Source organism: Corapipo altera, unplaced genomic scaffold, assembly GCF_003945725.1.
Source record: "Corapipo altera isolate COAL_440 unplaced genomic scaffold, ASM394572v1 71, whole genome shotgun sequence".
Taxonomy (NCBI): domain Eukaryota; kingdom Metazoa; phylum Chordata; class Aves; order Passeriformes; family Pipridae; genus Corapipo; species Corapipo altera.
In genome coordinates, this window is record NW_020884916.1 from 1,902,431 (window position 1) to 1,919,905 (window position 17,475).

General features: G+C 48.3%; 2 protein-coding genes across 2 annotated transcripts in view; both read left to right on the top strand.

Annotated features, from left to right (window-relative positions):
* The window catches only part of POU2AF1 (POU class 2 associating factor 1), an 11,700-nt gene extending 5,471 nt beyond the window's left edge, over nt 1–6,229 (top strand). Inside the window, exons 2-5 of the mRNA XM_027655728.1 lie at nt 3,636–3,763; nt 4,374–4,416; nt 4,506–4,777; nt 5,847–6,229. Coding sequence (XP_027511529.1) covers nt 3,636–3,763; nt 4,374–4,416; nt 4,506–4,777; nt 5,847–6,158 — 755 coding nt within the window. The 3' untranslated portion in view covers nt 6,159–6,229. The remainder of the gene's footprint in view (nt 1–3,635; nt 3,764–4,373; nt 4,417–4,505; nt 4,778–5,846) is intronic.
* Nucleotides 6,230–8,560: 2,331 nt separating this feature from the next.
* LOC113952888 (NF-kappa-B inhibitor delta-like) lies at nt 8,561–16,050 on the top strand. Its single transcript, XM_027655419.1, has 8 exons — nt 8,561–8,586; nt 9,195–9,300; nt 10,181–10,327; nt 12,584–12,635; nt 13,050–13,216; nt 13,513–13,629; nt 15,606–15,770; nt 15,979–16,050. The coding sequence occupies exons 1-8, from the start codon at nt 8,561–8,563 to the stop codon at nt 16,048–16,050; spliced, it is 852 nt and encodes a 283-aa protein (XP_027511220.1).
* The last annotated feature ends 1,425 nt before the right edge of the window (nt 16,051–17,475 follow it).

Consider the following 17,475-nt stretch of genomic DNA (forward strand, 5'->3'; position numbering starts at 1 on the left):
GTGTGTGTGTGTGTGTGTGTGTGTGTGTGTGTGTGTGTGTGAGTGTGACAGCCAGTGGTGCTGATGGGAAGTTCGCTGACCTGAAACCCGTCACGCTCCAGCACTCACAGCCTTCCAGCAGCTGTTCTGCCACTGCCTTCCCTCCACTTTCAGCCCTGGTTAAAGCAAAAACTCACAGGAAGATGCATTTTGAAGTGGCCTGGTTGGATTGTTTGGCGGTGTCTTGGCGTTTTCTCTCTCTGTCTGGTGGTAGAGCGGCGTTTCATGGATGTTCTTAATAACGTGGTAGCGTGTTCTGCACACAAACACTGAGCTGCCAGAAAGCTGGGGCTGACAAAAACCATGTGAAAATGGGCTGCTGCACTAGGGGCTGTGGACACAGAATCATGGAATCATTAATGTTGCAAAAGACCACCAAGGTCATCAAGTCCAGCCTCTGACCAAATCCCAGCAGTGCACTGGGAAGTGCCAGGTCTGCTTGTGTTTTGAACACTTGCAGGGACAGCGACTCCACCACTTCCCTGGGGAGACTCTTCCAATGCTTTTTACTCACCCAGGGAACAGTTTTTCCATCTCCCAGGTTCTCCAAAGCCCAAACAACTCAAGGGCCAGGGTTTACAGGATTAGCACCCAACACATCAGTCTCCTCTGCATTTTGCTCACTTGTTCCTGAGGCTCATTAGCCCAGGGGTTGGGGTTGGAGCTGCTCCCCAAAATCAAACAGTAAGATCCCATTGGATGCTCCTGCTGTGTCCACCACAACTTGGACTTGTACTCAGCAGGAAAAATTATATTTATATGCTGTGATCAGCCTGGGGATAACCAGTGCAGGGAGATGTGTGTGTGGAGCTTCCCAACAGCATTAATGGAGTGGTTAAATCCTCACCAGGGGCAACCTGGGGCCTTGTCTGTGCAGACTGGACACTTGTGGGCTGAGCTGCAGAGTGGTTTGAAATCCAACACCAGTATGGGCTTTCTTCTGCTGTCCCTTGATACTGGAAGGTTGTGCAAAAGTCTTCAAGGCTTGTGCTGGGCTTTTGCTGACACTCAGCAAACACAGGGAGTGATAACATTGATGGAGGGAACCTGAGCCTGAGCACACAGCCAGGATTGCTCAGGATGGCAGCAGCACTGCCAGGAGCCAAAACAGGCTGGAGAAAAGAGCACAAAGCTTCCTCCTGCTTGGATTAGATCCCCTCCCTTCTTTCTTGGCTTGTGATGCTTCGTGTTGCTCCAGGGAGCAGCTGCCTGTTGAGGAACAGCACCTGGCTGGTGTGTGGTCCTGGAATTGTGTCACACACAGTTTGATTTGTTGGAATGGAATTTGGCCCCGTGGACCTTGGTGGCTTAAATGAAAATATAATTGAACCTTGGCTCCAGAGGTTATTAAGACCTTGGCATAAGGAGCTGGAGGCTGCTAGATCCAGGTACTTCCTTCACAAGGATATTTTAATTGTCCTTATTTCTCAAAATGCTGATATTTGTAAATGATCATGTTTTTTGCTCGCTGAGGAATTAATTGCCTGCTGAAGCCAAAAGTCATTTTGCTGTGGTTCATCTGTGGTGCTCAGCCCCTGTGCACCCCTGAACAGTGGAAAAGCAGCTGTGCTAGCATTATTTTTACTTCTGGAGGTCAGCTTGGGGGAACCGAAATACGTTCTGCAGACTTTGGGTTTTTTACCTTTTTTTTAATTTATTTTTTTTTTTGGTTACTCTGCTTGCACCGGAAACTCTGAATAGGTATATTTGTCAGCTTTTACAGTAAATTTCTTCTTTCCCATCCCCCAAACCTGGAGCCAGAAACCACCATCCTTCCCCACCCTAATTCTGCAAGGAGGCCCTTTGAAACTGGTGTGATGACTCGGGGATAAGATGCTCCCCAAGAGGTTCAGTTCTGCCTCTCAGGCAACTCAGAGCAGAGCTCAGATTCGTGGAGTTGGTAATTCACTCAAGTAAATTAATACAAATTAAATTCAAATTTAAAATTTAAATTTAAAAAGCAAAAAATTTAACCTGTATTAAAAACCTTTGTGGATGCTTTTATGGAGAGTTAAAGTGACCTTAATTCTCTTTAAAAACTTCATTTCCAAAGCCACAGGATTCCTGAGAATGCATGTAGCCTAATTTAAAGTGCCACCAAGAATGCCCACAGAAAAGAAAAGGTAGATCAGGCAAAGGCTTGAAAAATCATCTTTTGCTTCAACTACTATTTGAAAGCAAATTATTTTCCCCAATGTTCATAAAGGTAACAAAGACAACAGTTCAACACATAAACGTGGTGGTGTCTGGTACCAAAAGGATTTATCCTGGTCAATCAAGATTCCATGATTAAATTATATGTGGTGAGTCAGAAATGAGTTCATGGAAGAGCCGAGTTGAAGGGAAAGAAGTATTTAATTTTTTTAAAGGTCAGAAATGTTTATTCTGTTAAATAATTTTCGAGGTTGATTAAGAACCTCTGGATTTAGACTCTGCTTTTCTCCTCCCAGGCAGGTGTAACAGAAACATCTCAGTGTGCCTATAATTAGATGTAAATGAGAGAGATGATCCAAGGTGTGATGATTCATCTGTGATTTGAAGCACAGAACATAAATCTAAATAAATGCTCCCGGGGAGGAATAATATGCCAAGATTAAGTCTCGAGCTGGATGTCCACCTGTGCTTCATAAAACCAGTTGCAAGCTTTAAAAATGGGAAGCTTATCAATTAGTGTATTTACACATCAAAGTGCAGTGAAAGGGGCAGGGAGCCACCACTGCTATCGGTGGCTTTACAAACATCTGAGCTCTGTTATCCCCTGGTTTCCTCCTGCTATCGATTGCCTCCAAATAGTCCCTGTAAAATATGAGTTGTTAATGTTGGCTTTTGAAGAAATGTGCTTCCTCTGCTCTCCTTTGCTGCAGGGGTTGGTGAGAGGCCTTTTCAGCTGGCTGAGGGCTTGACTTTTCAAAGTGGGGCAGAGTTTCTGGGGGTAAGCTCTGAGGTTTCTGGGTGTTGGCAGTGTAACTCAGCTCACCCAGTTAAAAACCTCCTGGCCAGGCCGTGAGCAAAGTCTGTTTGGGACAGAAACACAGCTCTGGGCCAGGCTGGCACTTCAGCACCTGCCTGTGCTCAAAATGAGTCGTTCACATCCCACTGAAGATGTTTAAGTGGCTTTCCAAGTGAGGATGCTTTGCTAATTTGGGTAGCTTGTGTCTAAACATTCAATAACATGTATTTCTCTTAAATATCTACTTTTTTCCCTCTCTTCCTCTGTCATTTCTTTTTCATCTCTATTTTTTTATGTCTCTTTTTTTCGTCTCTACTTTTTTATGTCTCTTTTTTTACATCTCTACTTCTTTCTGTCCTCTGTTCTGTCACGGCACAGAGCAGATGTGCACTGAGCAACCCAAACCTCACCCCTGTTGGATGTTCTCAGCCTGATTTGCCCTTTGGGGGGTGTGCAAAGCTGCACTTCAGGTCGGGGGCACCGAGCAACACAAAGCAGAGGCACAGAGTGAGGTCTGAGGGGAATAAAACAAACCTCCTCCATCCATGTGGCTGGTCCAGCCTGCAGACCAACAGGCTGCCACGAGGATTTGGGCTCCAAGAGAGGAAAATAAGTGTCACCTGCTCTTTTTTTTTTCCCCCCTCAGCTTCTGCTCCAGACCAGCAGCCACAGCCTCGGCCCTACCAAGGTGTCCGTGTTAAGGAGCCAGTGAAGGAGCTGCTGAAAAGGAAGAGGGGGAATGTCCACAATGCCACTGCAACAGCAGCTGCAACGGTAGGAGGAGAGCAAACACGGGAGGAAAACCATTCCTGGGTGGCTAAATGATTGACCAGCCCCAGCACTGCTTTGGCAGTGAAAGAAATCTTTGCATCTCTAAAGCAGGCACTGCAGCCTGGTGTTATCTGGCAAATACCATTAATACCCCCTTTAGTGTGCTGAGCACCTTCAGTCACCACTGAAAGGGGAAAAGTGCTTTGCTCTTGGCAGGATCTAATTCCTAGGGCCAAAAAGTGGCTTGGAAGTGAGGCAGCTTGTTCAAGAGCACAGAAAGGGGTGACCCAGAGCCATCCTTGGTGATTTGCTGCCTGGTTTCAACCTGTATTTGCCCTCCCAGGAGGGAGCAGGTGGACTGGCTCCTCTCTGAAGAGGAATTCCCTCTGCAACACAAGGTTTAAGCCCAGTTTAAGGTCCCTTTGAGCTGGGTTTATGTATCCTGGCTGCCAGGCTCAGCCCTTCTGGGTGGGGAAATTCAGACACTGACAGTGCAGTAGTAGCTGATAACCAGCTGATAACTCAATGTGCTCTGTCCCTCAGTGCTTCTCTAAGGGATTGAATTTAATGCTGATGATCTTCACCTCTGAATTTATTTTCTTCTCTCTTCCAGGTTGTTTTGCCCCATCAGCCACTTCCTTCCTATTCCCCAATGGGTAATGTATCCCCAACCCTCCCAGTGTTTGCTGCAGGGAAGGCTGTGCTGGGCTGGGTTTAATCTTTAACCCTCTCCTGTTTTTTTCAGGCCAGCCCTGCATTGACATGGACGTGTCTGCCCCTGCTCTGCCAGTCACAGATGAAGGAGCACTGGCTTCTGGCTGGATCCCCCAGCCCTCTCCCACATCCCTGCAGCCCCTGACCCAGTGGACCACCTACCCCGAGTATGTGTCCCATGAGGCAGCCAGCTGTCCCTACACAGCAGACATGTATGTGCAGCCCATGTGTCCCAGCTACACCCTGGTGGGACCTTCATCTGTCCTGACTTACACGTCCCAGCCACTCATCACCAACTTTGCAGTAAGTCAAAAATGCCAGTTTTGCAGTGAGCCAAAGGTTATGAGTGACAGCTAATTCCCTGTGAGGAATTATCCAATTCCCTGATTCCCCTAAATCCCTTCTAGCAAGAGCCATGGGGTTGACTGGTGCAGTTAGTCTGATTTATTTAATTGCATCATGTTGTGTGTGTTTGCATTCATGCCATGTAGCTGTTCTAGCACTGGCTGGACATCAGGATGGTTTGAACAGGGGAAAAAAGCCGTGGTTGTACTGGAATCAGGCAAAATTCACTGGCCTTTTCCACTCCTCCAGGCTGAGTAGAGGTTCTTCACTATTGATTTCCAAGCTTAAAAAAAAAGACAAACACAGGTAAATGGGATTCCAGGAAACACAACAGGTGAAGCAGGAAGAATGACTTGGCAATAAATTTCTCCAAAGTTGCTATTTACTGATGGAAGAGGAAGGTCAAAACAGCACGTAAAGATAGTAAAGACAGCAGAATATTTGGCTGCAGGACAACCCAAGATAATTTGTTCCTCCTTGGAGGAGAAGGGCAGAGACTTGTGTTTCAGTGGAACTCAAGCAGCTGATTTTTCCTTTCAGTGCTTCAGTTCAGCTGCTCAAACAGAGCCAGCAAAGCACCCAAAGCCCAGCCTGTGCCCTCTGGCCTTCAGTGCTGAGGAAGTGCCACCATTCCTGAGGTGGTCGTGCTGTGGGTGACACGGCTGGTCAGGGTGGGCTGTTCCAGAGCCAGAATGAGCTGCCCTGTGGCAGCAAAGTCAACTTGCAAGAGACTGTCAAGAAGGCAGTTTCCAGCACAGGGTGTGAGAGTCCCATGGGCTTACAGAGAGGGTGGGAATGGGAACAGAAAGCTAGAGGCAACCGGACCACGAGTGTGAGCTCGTGGCAACCAGCACCTGGGGCACCCACAGCCACCGCTCTCATGGGGAAAGTGTCACACTCAGAGCACCCAGAGGGAGAGGAAAAGGGATGTTAGAGGTCAGACCGAGCACCCCTAGTCTGTGCTGTGTCCCCCCCACCCCCTGCCCCACCTGGCCACTGGTTTGATGGAGTTTTGTTTCTCTGCCAGCCCCGGAGCAGCACCCCGGCCGTGGTGCCCCCGCTCGAGGTGACGGAGCAGCAGCCGCCCCTCACGTACTTCCCGTGGGCACAGCCCCTCTCTGCCCTGCCAGCCTCCACTCTGCAGTACCAGCCAGCCTCTTCCACGCTCTCGGGGCCTCAGTTTGTGCCCGTGCCCATCTCCATCCCCGAGCCAGCCCCCCAGGAGCTGGAGGATGCCCGGCGGGTCATCGGCGCGCTGCCCATCGAGAAGCTGCTGCTGGAAGACGAGGACAATGATACGTATGTCCTAAACCATGCTCTGTCTGTCGAAGGGCTTTGAGCTGTTGCACGCCTGGGGCCTGCCCCTCACCTACTCAATGCTCCACCTGGCACCACAGAGAGTTTTGAGTACAGAGGGAAAAGCAGGCGGGGTGGGAGGGGGGTGGGCTGGGAACTTTAGCACTCCCTGACTTGGGTGTTGTGTGAAACTCGCTTTGTTCTGGGGCCCAGCACAGGATTTCTCTGCTGTTGCAGCTCCTGCTGCCTCTCCCAGGCAGGCTTTTGATACTGCAGACTTGTGCTCAGCATCAGCACAAGGTGACTTTCACCCTCAGGCACAGGGAAGGGTCTCAAGTTGGCATATTGTAGAGTATCCTTGGCCAGCTGTAGGATTTGGTGAGGGCACACCTGCCAAGACCCACTTCAGTAGGACTGCTTTTGTGTAAATGCCTTGTGTGTGTGTCTTTGCCCTGTCCATGCAGGAACTTCTACCAGCTCTAGGCCACTAGAAAACATTTTTGGGCTTAAATCGGCATTTTTTCTTTCCTAAATTGAGCTGCTCCTTTGGGAACTTAGGAAGATTTAAAGTGTGGTTTTGTTCTGCTGGTGCAGTGATCTGAAATAAAGCCAGTACAGCTGAACTAAATGCCAGTGCAGTCAGACATCCCTATTTGCAGGGCAGATGGAACATCTGAGTTCACTCAAAGGTGTAACTTGAAGGTCTGGTCTTGTCTGCCATTGGAATCCAACCCTGTGGGTGTGGTTGGACTCAGGGGTTTTTGTGGTTCTGGACTCTAAAATACCCACCCTCGAGATGGGGGGCTGCTTTAGTGGCTGCATGTTCTGCCAGTGGGCAGACCCTGGTCCCACTGAAGTCTCCAGGAGTTTTGTGTGAGTCAGGACTGCAGGACGTGGCCCCGTGCCAGGAGATCACTGGGAAGGCAGGGGCTGCCAAAACCTGCCCTGCAGAATGACAAGGAATCTGTGCCATGGCTATTATTTGGCAATATTTTTCCCTGTTCTGTAGCATTTGGGTGTGAAGCTGGTGATGATGTGCTGAGCCAGGGAACATCAGGAACATCAGGGACCTCTCCTGTGCCTGTGGGAAATTTCCCACATTCCCTTTGCAGCTTTCTGATTTCCTTTCCTGGAGAATGAGTAGCTTTTACTTCTTCCTCTGTAAATATTGTGGTTGATGTTCAGGAGTGCCATGCCACAGGCAAATATATTTGCAGGAGAAATACCCCCTTCTAACTCTGTTTATTGTTCTCTTAATAAACAACAGACTCTTGGCTGGTGAACACAATTTCTCTGGGTTTTTCTGCTTTCCAAAGCCCAGGAGCCTTAGGTGATTTTATTATTTGCAAGACTAACAGCAAAATAATTTATTGCACTGCTTATTACCTGGAGTCCAGTTGCCACCCAGGCAATATTTCAAGTCACCTCACAGTTAATGCCTGAGTGAGGTTTACAAGCTCAGGTTGAAAGTCTTAAAGGCTTTCTGACCATATTTTGGTTTTGAATATTGACAAATCTGGAAGACATAAGCAATAGATCATGTAAGTGATCATAAAGCTGTTGGAAAATAGCAGTAGTTCAGGTGTGCATTGAAATTAGTGGCTTATATTTGCAGAAAAACCCAGCAAAGAAATTAATTGGAAGGAGCTTAGTTCACCCCTGCTTACTCCAGTTTTACAAGTACAAGAAAGGGAGGTAAAACTGGGATAATGCAGTTGTGAATCAAGCCCATGGTTGCTCAGATTGCTTCTCAATTCCTTTCACTCCAGTGTATGTAAATTCTGTGTGTGAATATAAAACAATGATTGACTGTTTCCGAATTTCTTTCTGGGTTGTTCTGGTTAGAAAAAGACAAATTTTTATTTTATTTTTTTTTTTGTTCCCAATAAAGATCTACAGTAACTTTTCCATGCCTAGAGTGTTTTATTTCCTATCCAAAAGGGTGACCTGGCATTGGTTTAGCAATCAATTAGTTCAGTATTGTATGTACAGGCAGGAACCACGGATTGGCTGTGAGATTTTGTGCTAATTTTGCACTTTAAAGCAGACTAAGGAGGAATTCCATGATCCAGCCTGGAGGCACTTTCCTTAAGCAGTCCTTGCTCACAGCAACAGTTCATGTGCCAGTTCAATCTCTAGTCTCCTCTCCTGGCACCCCTGGGGATGTGTGGGTGTGCAGCCACAGCTAATGCTGAGCTTGACTGAAAATCAGATTAGCCAGAAAGCTGCATTTATACTTCCTGAAATGGCAAGGGCTGGCTCTGGGCTGCAGAATTACCCGAGGAGAGAAATGACTGCCTGCAACCTTCGGGCTGAAAAGCCTCCAAATGTTGCTGTCTGGAGCAAAAGGCAGCCAGGGGTTGGTCCAACCATGTGTGGGATGGGTCTCCTCCTGTGCAGAGGGGGATGGCAAAGCTACCTGTGCATTCCCAGGGCCCTGGGGGAATGGAAGTGGCTCCAGCCAGAGCCAGGCAAGTGAAGCAGCCCAGTGTTCACCCAAGTGAAGCAGCCCAGTGTTTTCCCCATCACTCAGGGCCACGTCACCAGCAAACCCACAACTCCTGTGGGTTGTGACAACTCTGTGTCTTGTCCAGAATACAAGGACTTTGTCCTTCTGACCAGTGGGTTTGATAAAGAAGTGGAGTTTAACAGGTTGATTACAAATATACCACTTAGGGGTTGTGTGTTACCTCCAGGGGTTGGGATTTCACCAACACATACAGGGCTGTATCACCCCAAAAAGTGATATATCCACAAAATATGGTACTCTGGGCCCCACCACTGGGTGTTGGGGAGGACTTAGGTGCCTCCCAGCAGCAAATCTCACCCGAAGGAAAGTGCTGAAGTGGGAAGGAGGCAGCGTGTCAGAGCTCAGGAGTGCTGAGGGCTCCTGGACACTGCAGTTGTCTGAGGTAGGAAGCTCTTTCCGTGGGAGTGGGAGCTTTAAGATCAAAGCCCTTTGAGGCTCCTGGTGTGGATTTGTGGAACACAGGGTGTGAAACCCCCCAAGAGTGGCAGTGCCACCCTGTAAAGCTGTCCATGGCCGAGCAGTGACCAGTGTCTCTATTTGCTGTCTTAGAATTCTACATATTTATGCAGCTAAAGGTCTGAGGGCCCACGCCCGGGCAGCTGCAGAGCGAGTGAAGCCGCTGAGGGGACTCGATGCCAAGGAGCACAGAGGAAAGGTAAGGTGGACCCCTTCCTCCTGCAGCCAGCAGGGTTTGGGGTGGGCAGGGGCTTTGCACCACTGGGAACAGCTGAAAAACCCAGCTCTGCCCCTCTGTTACTGCAGGGGAAGGTTTGGCACTGCTGAGCCTTGCCAAGGCGCCTCTGGCAGGAGCAGAAATGAGGTGGGATGAGAAGGAGCCTGTTCTTTTTTATGGAGTGATCTGAGGAAACACTGCTCCAGCAAGATGTGTGTTTGTTGGCAGCAGCCTCTGAGGCTGAAGGTTTTATGAGCAACTGGTTGGTGCCAGGAGGGCTGCACCTGATGGAATCGGTGCTCCAAAAACGCTGGGTGTGGGTTGTCAGCCAAACTGGGGCTGGAGAGCACTAGAGGGAGTTCTGCCAGAGCTGGGCAGTGCCCCCATCTCGGGATCCACACATATAAGTAATACTTATATATATAAATAATATATGCTTAGCTTCTTCACATTGAATCTATCACTTTCTTACATTCAAGAGTTTAAATTTTTTTTCTCTTTATTTAAAAAAAATCTTTGTTTCTTTATTTTAAAATTTGTAACCCCAAGCAATGCTCACCTCCAGATCACTGTTCAGGCCATTTCTAGTCTCTGCATCCTCATTGCTGCAGCAAGCTGTGGGTTTAACTTCTCACACACTAAAAGCAAAAAGCAAATAAATCCACCTGAGAATTGTCAGTGTTGGTGAACTTTTAGGTGATAAAGTTTGGCTGAACCTGTCAAGGAGTCATGTGGGATTCTAAATCACCCTGTGAGCCGTCTCCCTTTTGGGCAGCACAGCCCTCGGGATTCCGGGCATCACTGAGCTTTCCCCATTCCTTGTTTTGTGCTGTCAGACCCTCACGTTCCTCTGCTGTTCCAGACTCCCCTGCTGGTGGCTGTCACTGCCAGGCAGCCAGCCATTGTCCACGACCTGATCCAGGCAGGAGCAGATGTCAACGCCGTGGACAACAAAGGGCAGTCAGCTCTGCACCTCGCTGCCACCTATGGCTATGCCCAAGTCCTCCAGGTGGGAGAGGCTTTATGGCTTTGATACCCTCGGTAAAGTGTTGATGTTGGTGTCTTTAAACAACTCTCTTAGAAGGTAAAAGTGTCAGCAAGCAGGGCAGACTGACTAAAAACTCCTTGTGTTAGGAATTGACCTCCCAGGGGTGGTTTTTCTCCTGTTTTAGGGCTGTATTTGCAGCCAGTGTCAGCCTCCTGTCACAGAGGAAAAATCTTTGCATTCTTTCTGCAGATCATGGCTCTAAACCTGCTGGTTTGGCCACCAGCAGGGTGGGGTTGCTGTGCCTTGAGCCCCCAGTGTGGTTCTGCATTGGAGGGGGTTCCCCAGCCGGGGGGTGTGAGGAGGGGGAGCACAAAAACCAGGGTGAAACCCCCTCCCTGGGATCAGCGTCATTCAGATGGGAGCAGGGAATTGTGTCCAGACTCAAGCCAGCTGGGGAGAGAGCAGATGGGACCCTGCAGGCAGGGACAGCACAGGCTCAGCCTTCAAAATGAGGTGTTTTTTCAGGTTTCACTCAAAACGTGACTGACATGAGCAGACCTTCGCTTCTCTGTTGCTCCACAAATCTCTCTGCAGACAGGGACTCCACCTGATTCGTGTGCCAGCCCTGAAGAGCAAATTAGCACATCTAAAAAGGCACTGTGGGGATTCTGGGAAGGGATTACACAGCAGGGATCAGCAGGCACGTGTCTTAAATGCTCAACTATTGGCCATAAAATGGAATCACTGAAACATCCCTGCCCTGAGTGGTGTCGGGCCCGAGCACAGGCAGTTCTGTGGCTGTGCTGGGGTTACCTGAGGGCAGGGCACGGGGATGGGGTGCCAGGGGGTGCCTGGCATGTTGGCATTGCATCCCCAGCATTCGTTAGCTCTGCCTGGCACGTGCCCCGGGTTAAGCCCCGAGCGGGCAGTTAATGTGTAACACGGAGAGTTCCTTGGAAAACAGGTGTTTCCTTCAGCGGGGAGAAGTGTTTTAACACAGACCATTCCAACAAAGCCTCCCAGAGTGCCTTGGGGTGGTTTGTGTTTCAGGGTTTCTTTGTTTGGCTTTTCTTTTATGTTTTTTTTTCTCTTTTTTTTTTTTTTTTTTTTTCCCCCCCCCCCCTTGCCACTGAAAGGGAAAACTCACACACACTGACTTCTCGGTGTGGTCAAAGCCATGAAAGGCTTTATGGTTTGCTTGTTTATTTTATTGTGGGTTTTTTTTTTTTCCCCCTAATGGATTAACTATCTAATCTCTAATAATCAAGCACCTCAGAGCTGCTTGTCAATATTTGATCTGCATATATTTTATTGTTGTTATGAGAAGATAAGTCAGGCCCCAACTGTTCTGGATCATCTTTCAGCAGCAAGATTCCTGTGCCTTCTCTTCTCTGAGTTCTGGATAAGTCACTGCACTGCAAAAATGCTCAGTCTTGTAATGGGAACAACTTGTTTTATTCAATCAAGAGAAAGAAATACATTATCCATAGTAATACAGAAAAAAATATATATTATATATATAAGTAATACTTATATATATAAGTAATATATGCTTAGCTTCTTCACACTGAAACTATCACTTCCTTACATTCAAGGGTTTAAATTTTTTTTCTCTTTATTTAAAAAACCCCTTTGTTTCTTTATTTTAAAATTTGTAACCCCAAGCAATGCTCACCTCCAGATCACTGTTCAGGCCATTTCTAGTCTCTGCATCCTCATTGCTGCAGCAAGCTGTGGGTTTAACTTCTCACACACTAAAACCAAAAAGCAAATAAATCCACCTGAGAATAGTCAGTGTTGGTGAACTTTTAGGTGATAAAGTTTGGCTGAACCTGTCAAGGAGAAATTTTCATTTCTGCTTACTGGTGTCTTTGCCTAATCCATGGTGAGAGTGAGGAGGCTGGAACTCCTGAGCTGGGGGCAGTGGCTAAATGTTACTGTTCTGAACTATAAATCTAATATGATATTATATATCTAATATTATATTATAAATCTAATATTATATTATAAATCTAATATGATATTATAAATCTCATATGATATTATAATAAGGTGGGGTTTAAGAATCTAGGGAACATGATCATCTTGTGTAACCCTGAATATCCCTGTTAGGAAACAGACTCACAGCACTGATATCTAGTGTCAAAAAAGGGCTTAGTTTGCAGTGAAATTATCATCATCTGATTTGTTTGATTTTAAAGTTTGTTGGTTTTGACAGATTCTGGCTTGGACACTGTTCTGCTGAACTGAAATTTTCAATTTCTCTGTTGCTTCCAGGTTATACTGTCCCTGGGTTTCCCTCTTGACTTAGAAATGAAGGATTTTGAAGGTAAAACCCTTTGCACAGATATTTTACAGTGGCCTGAAAACCTGTATTGGCTATTTCACTGTCTGCTGCTCATTGGGATTTGGGGCTGGGAGACCAGAGTGGGCTCAGGAACTGCCTGGGGGGGAGACAGTTGTGTCTGAGCACTCAAATGCCACGGAATTGAATGGTTCAGAGGGGATTCAAATGCCACGGAATTGAATGGTTCAGAGGGGATTCAAGGCACAACTGGAAACGAGCAGATGCTGGAGAGCCCCAAAAATTGTCCATGCAGACAATGTGGTACATTGGAGAGCAGAGAAGGGCTTGTGGGTTGACAACACATGCAGAGAGAGGCACGTGCTCTCCATGCCAGCTCTCTGCATCGGTATTTTTGGTTGGACTGTGGTTCTCTCCCTGCCATCCTTGTTTTTCCAGGCCATACCCCCCTGCACTGTGCTGTGCTGGCCCACAACACCCTGCTCCGGGAGCAGAGCTGCCAGAGCCTCACCCAGGAGCAGCACAAAGACCTCCAGCAGCAGAGTGAGGAGCTGGAATCCTGCATCCACCTCCTGGTGCACACCGGGGCCTCCATCTACAGCAGGGTGAGGGGCAGCTCTGCCATCCCTCAGTCCTCCCTGGTGCTTGTGCCGTGCTCAAAACGGGGAATTGGAGAAGGGATTTTCCAAGGCACTGGTTGCAGAGTTAGGTGCTGCTTTTGGGGGCTCCTTTCTTGCAGCCCGGAGCAAACACTGGGCGGTCAGAGGGTCGCTGAAGGGAAGGAGATGCTCCACAGGAGCTGCAGAGCTGGCCTGGGTTTATAGAATATCTCCAGGTTGTTCTGCAGAACATTTCTTGTTCTGTTTGTTTTGGTTTTATTTTCTCCTGTTTTTATAAACAGGATGTGAAAAGCAACAAGACAGTTCTTCATTACACAGTCCAGGATGGGAACCTCTCCCTGCTCAGATACTTCTTGGAGCTGAATGCTTTCAAGTCCAAGGACTTTGTCAACAACAAGGTGAGTCAGGGCGAGCCTGGAGGGGGTTTGTGAGCACATCTCCAGGCAGAGGAGATGCTGGGAGCAGTGTGGGAGCTGTGCTGCAGTGGGAGGCTGCATTAGGGGTCCTCCAGATTCCAGTTCTTCTCTTCCCCCCCACATGTTTTTGTCTATCAAAAAGGAATCGAATGTTTTCCATCAACTCACTCAGGAGGCAGACCCTGGACAGCTTCAGTCCTTTTTTTTCCCTTCAGATTTCTGTAGCAACCATGTTTGGCTTTGTGTCTGTGGGTAAAAGCACTGAGTTTGTGTCCCTCTGTCCAGTGAAGGGCCTTTTCCCTACATTCCTTCTGTATCTTTGGAGACCCATCAGGCAGGTGCTGGCTTGTCCATGGCAGGCTGCTCTTGTCTCTTGATCACAACCCTCAGAGAGCTCCCTGCTGTGATAGGATCACTTGGAGTCTTCAGTCTTGTTGCTGAGCTGTCTGGGACAGTGAGAAATGTGATGGGGAGGTTGTCTGATACCCAACCTGGATTTTTAGCTCTTCCAAGTACAAAGAAAACAAGGAAACAAAGCACCCTGGAGTCCATATTTTTGGCTTCCCTGACTCACCCACTGCTTGTTGTGGTCGTCTCATTGCAAATCTGCTTCCTTGGGGATTTCACAATGGGAAAAAAAAAACCCCAAACACTGAGATCTTAAAGGTCTTTTTCACCTGGAGGGTTCCCAGAGCCCACAAGTTGGTGCTCTGGCCGTTGTCTCACATCAGCCCTGTTAAAGTCAACGTGAGGCTTCAAGGTCAGGTGTTGTCAGATCCTTGTTTTCTGAGCCCAGGCCTGGATTTGGAAGCTGCCAAGTGCTCCTGCCACAAAGGTGCAGCAAACAAATGCAGATGTTTCCATTTTAACGAGAAATCCTGTAAAGAGCTTGTAACTGTCCCTTGGCTCTCTGGGATGATAAACCAGACAAGGATCTGCTTGTTCAGGGCTTGTAAAACGTGCCTTGTCTGAGGAGAGCTGTTAGGACCTTGCTATTGTATTTTCTGCCTCAATATCCCCGATAAATAGGACCTGAAAATCATGTGTGTTCATTTTAACAGCTGGAATAGCAGCACACATTGCAATTTCTGCCCAGTTATTCCAAGTTCATGACAAATGTATGGTCTTTTCTGAGAGAAAAACAAGCAGCTGCCCGAATGAGACTCTTGTAGACTAAAAATACCTCCCCTTATGCATTTGTTTATTAGGTTTTTCTCATTTAAAACCGTTACCAGTCATAACTGACTAGACAGGGCCCAGATTTCTGCACGGTCTGGTGGCACCAGAGCTTTCCTGCCCCAAATTGCAGCGCTCTCCATCCTGCCCCCCTGCCCAGCTTCACAGCCAGCTCTGTCCTTCCTATGCAGATCCTGTTACTGGAAAAGCTGGACTCGATCCATGCTCAAGGGAGTGCCTGACCTCAGGATTCTGCAGCTTTCTGGCCCTTGCAAGTGTTGGGAAAGGGAGCAGTGGGGATGTGTGGAGCACAGCTGGCTCTGCTCTTGTCCAGCCCACGCGTGGTGTGTAGCAGCACAATGGGCTTTGTGCCTCTAAATCCTGCTTAGTGCTTCCCAGGGAAATATTTCCAGGGATAAACATGCATGTTCCATCCTTCTCTTCCTCAAATAACCCCTCAGGTCTCTGCTCACACGAGGGTATGATTTATCAGGGGGTTGCAGAGCAATCAGGAATGTTGTTGGTACAGGGTTTTTCATTTAGTTATACCCCAAGCATCAAAGCCCCACAGTTTGTAGCGCTCTAAAAGACAGAAAAATCTAAATCCACAAATCTCCTGCATGGGAGAAACAGAGCAGAGATGCTCCCTCACCTCCTGGTTAGTGATGACACAGGGCTTCTTCAGCTCTCATTTCACAGATCTCCATTTCAAGGACAACCCCGAGGAGGTGGCACAGCTTAGCAGGAGCTTTATCTGGGCTTTTTACCTCTTTTCCTTTCAGGCACATGGTAACACAGCCCTGCACATGGCAGCTGCCCTGCCTGGGCACAAGAACCAGAAGGAAATGGTGCAGCTGCTCCTGGCCCACGGGGCAGACCCGAGCATCAGGAACCTGGACAACGACCAGCCCATCCACATGGCCCCCTCTGGGAGAGCTGGGGAACAGGTATGGGATTACTGGTCACCTGCACACTCAGAAGGGGTTGGGTGTTGTGCCTGCAGGGGTGAAAACGTTCCTGGAGCTCCCTGTAGCCCCCAGTGTGTTGAAATGTGTATTTAGTTGCACATATCCATGTATATAAGTGTGTGTGTGTGTGTTTGTGTGTATGCTTTGGGTTCAGATGGTCCTTTATGAACTTCTTTTTTTTTGGCAGGTCAGGCATCTGCTGAAGAAAGGGAAAGTTGCATCTGCCTTCCTTTCCTGCCGCCGAAATGCCAGATCCTAGGCTGCCTGAAATTCATGGAATGGCTTCACCTTCAGCTTGCTGATGGCCTGAGGCCTCTCATACAGACTGTGAGGGTGGTTCACCAACAAATCCCTGCTCCTACAGGCTTAAACCAGGGTGGGAAGACAGTGTTTCTCAACCTGGAGATGAGATTTCAAATGGCTGAATACTTAATTTTGTTACCAAAGAGTATTGATAAGCCTCGAGCTTTGTTTGCAGGGAAGGAGGCAGGCAAAGCAAATGGCTCTTCCATGAATAAGGACGTGTTTGAAGCACAGTCAAGCTTTGATTTGGTGCCAACTGAAGCCCATGGAGGTGGTGGAGCACCAGGTGGTAGTTTGGCTACAAAAAGGTTGAGAAATGCTGTTCTGAGACACCCTCAAACCGTGCCTCTTGTTGGGTCCTGCACAGAGGTACTGGTTGAAATACTGGAGCCTTTGTGATGTGCAGTTCCCACTGATCCTGCTGCCCTGGGAATGCAGGAACCTGAGGGGAGGGAAAAGGCTGGATGGAAGAGGTCAGGTCAGCCTGAGGAGTCATCCAAGGCTGTTTTTCACCTGAGGGAATGGACATCCAAACCAAGACCCCAAAGAGGGTTATTTCAAGCTGCTGCTACCCCATTTCTTAGTACTTTGGAAGAAACTCAAAGCAGCTCCCCATGGCCAGTCTCTCACCCCACCCCAAGAAAAGAAAAGAGATGGTTTTAAGAGCAAGTACAAGGGGCAGGTCCTCAGCAGCACAGGTTTGGGTGGCTCCTCAGTATTTCCCAGTGCAGGGATTCCTCTTTGAGACATCTAATCCAGCCCAAATCTCCAGCTCTGGTGGCACAGAATAGCTCAGAAAACACCTCAGGGTGAGGAGCTGAACCCTCACCTGAGCCTGTGTAGGACACACAGGATTCCTTTGGGTCTGAAATAACTTTTAGGCACGTCCAGGGTAGAAAACCCGTGTGGGTCTGTGCACAGCAGGGGCAGAGTGCAATGGGTGAGTGCTCTCCCATTCCCATTCTCAGCTGAGGGGGGGTCTCAAGAGGTTCTTCTTAGTGTTTCTGTGAAATAATCTGTGAATTGCTGTGCAATCACTGGCAGAAGTGGCTCTGCTGGCTCAGCACACTGAGGGCAGGTGCCTGCAGGGAGGCAAAGCCATGTTTTGCCACCCCTTTGGCAGAGGATGTCTCATCCCCAGTGCTCCCCCTGAATTCTGGTTTGCTGATTTCTCAAGGCTGCACAGGATCTTTTCTCTGACAGGCCAGAGGAGTGAAGTGAGGGGCAGATCCCTTAAATCACTGCAGCACTTCCTTGATCCCCCCCTGCCTGACTCGGGGGCGTGGGAGTTTCTGGAGCACTGTCACTCTCACAGGTCTGCAGTGTTTAAACAACTCCTTAGCAGACTTGAACAAAAGCTCTTAAGAAATGCAGAGATCTC

Coding starts and splice junctions, on each gene's coding strand:
- LOC113952888 (XM_027655419.1), top strand. CDS start 8,561: ATGGAAGTGGCTCCAGCCAGAGCCAG. Junction 9,301..10,180: donor CCAAGGAGCACAGAGGAAAG/GTAAGGTGGACC, acceptor CTGCTGTTCCAG/ACTCCCCTGCTGGTGGCTGT. Junction 13,630..15,605: donor AGGACTTTGTCAACAACAAG/GTGAGTCAGGGC, acceptor TTTTCCTTTCAG/GCACATGGTAACACAGCCCT.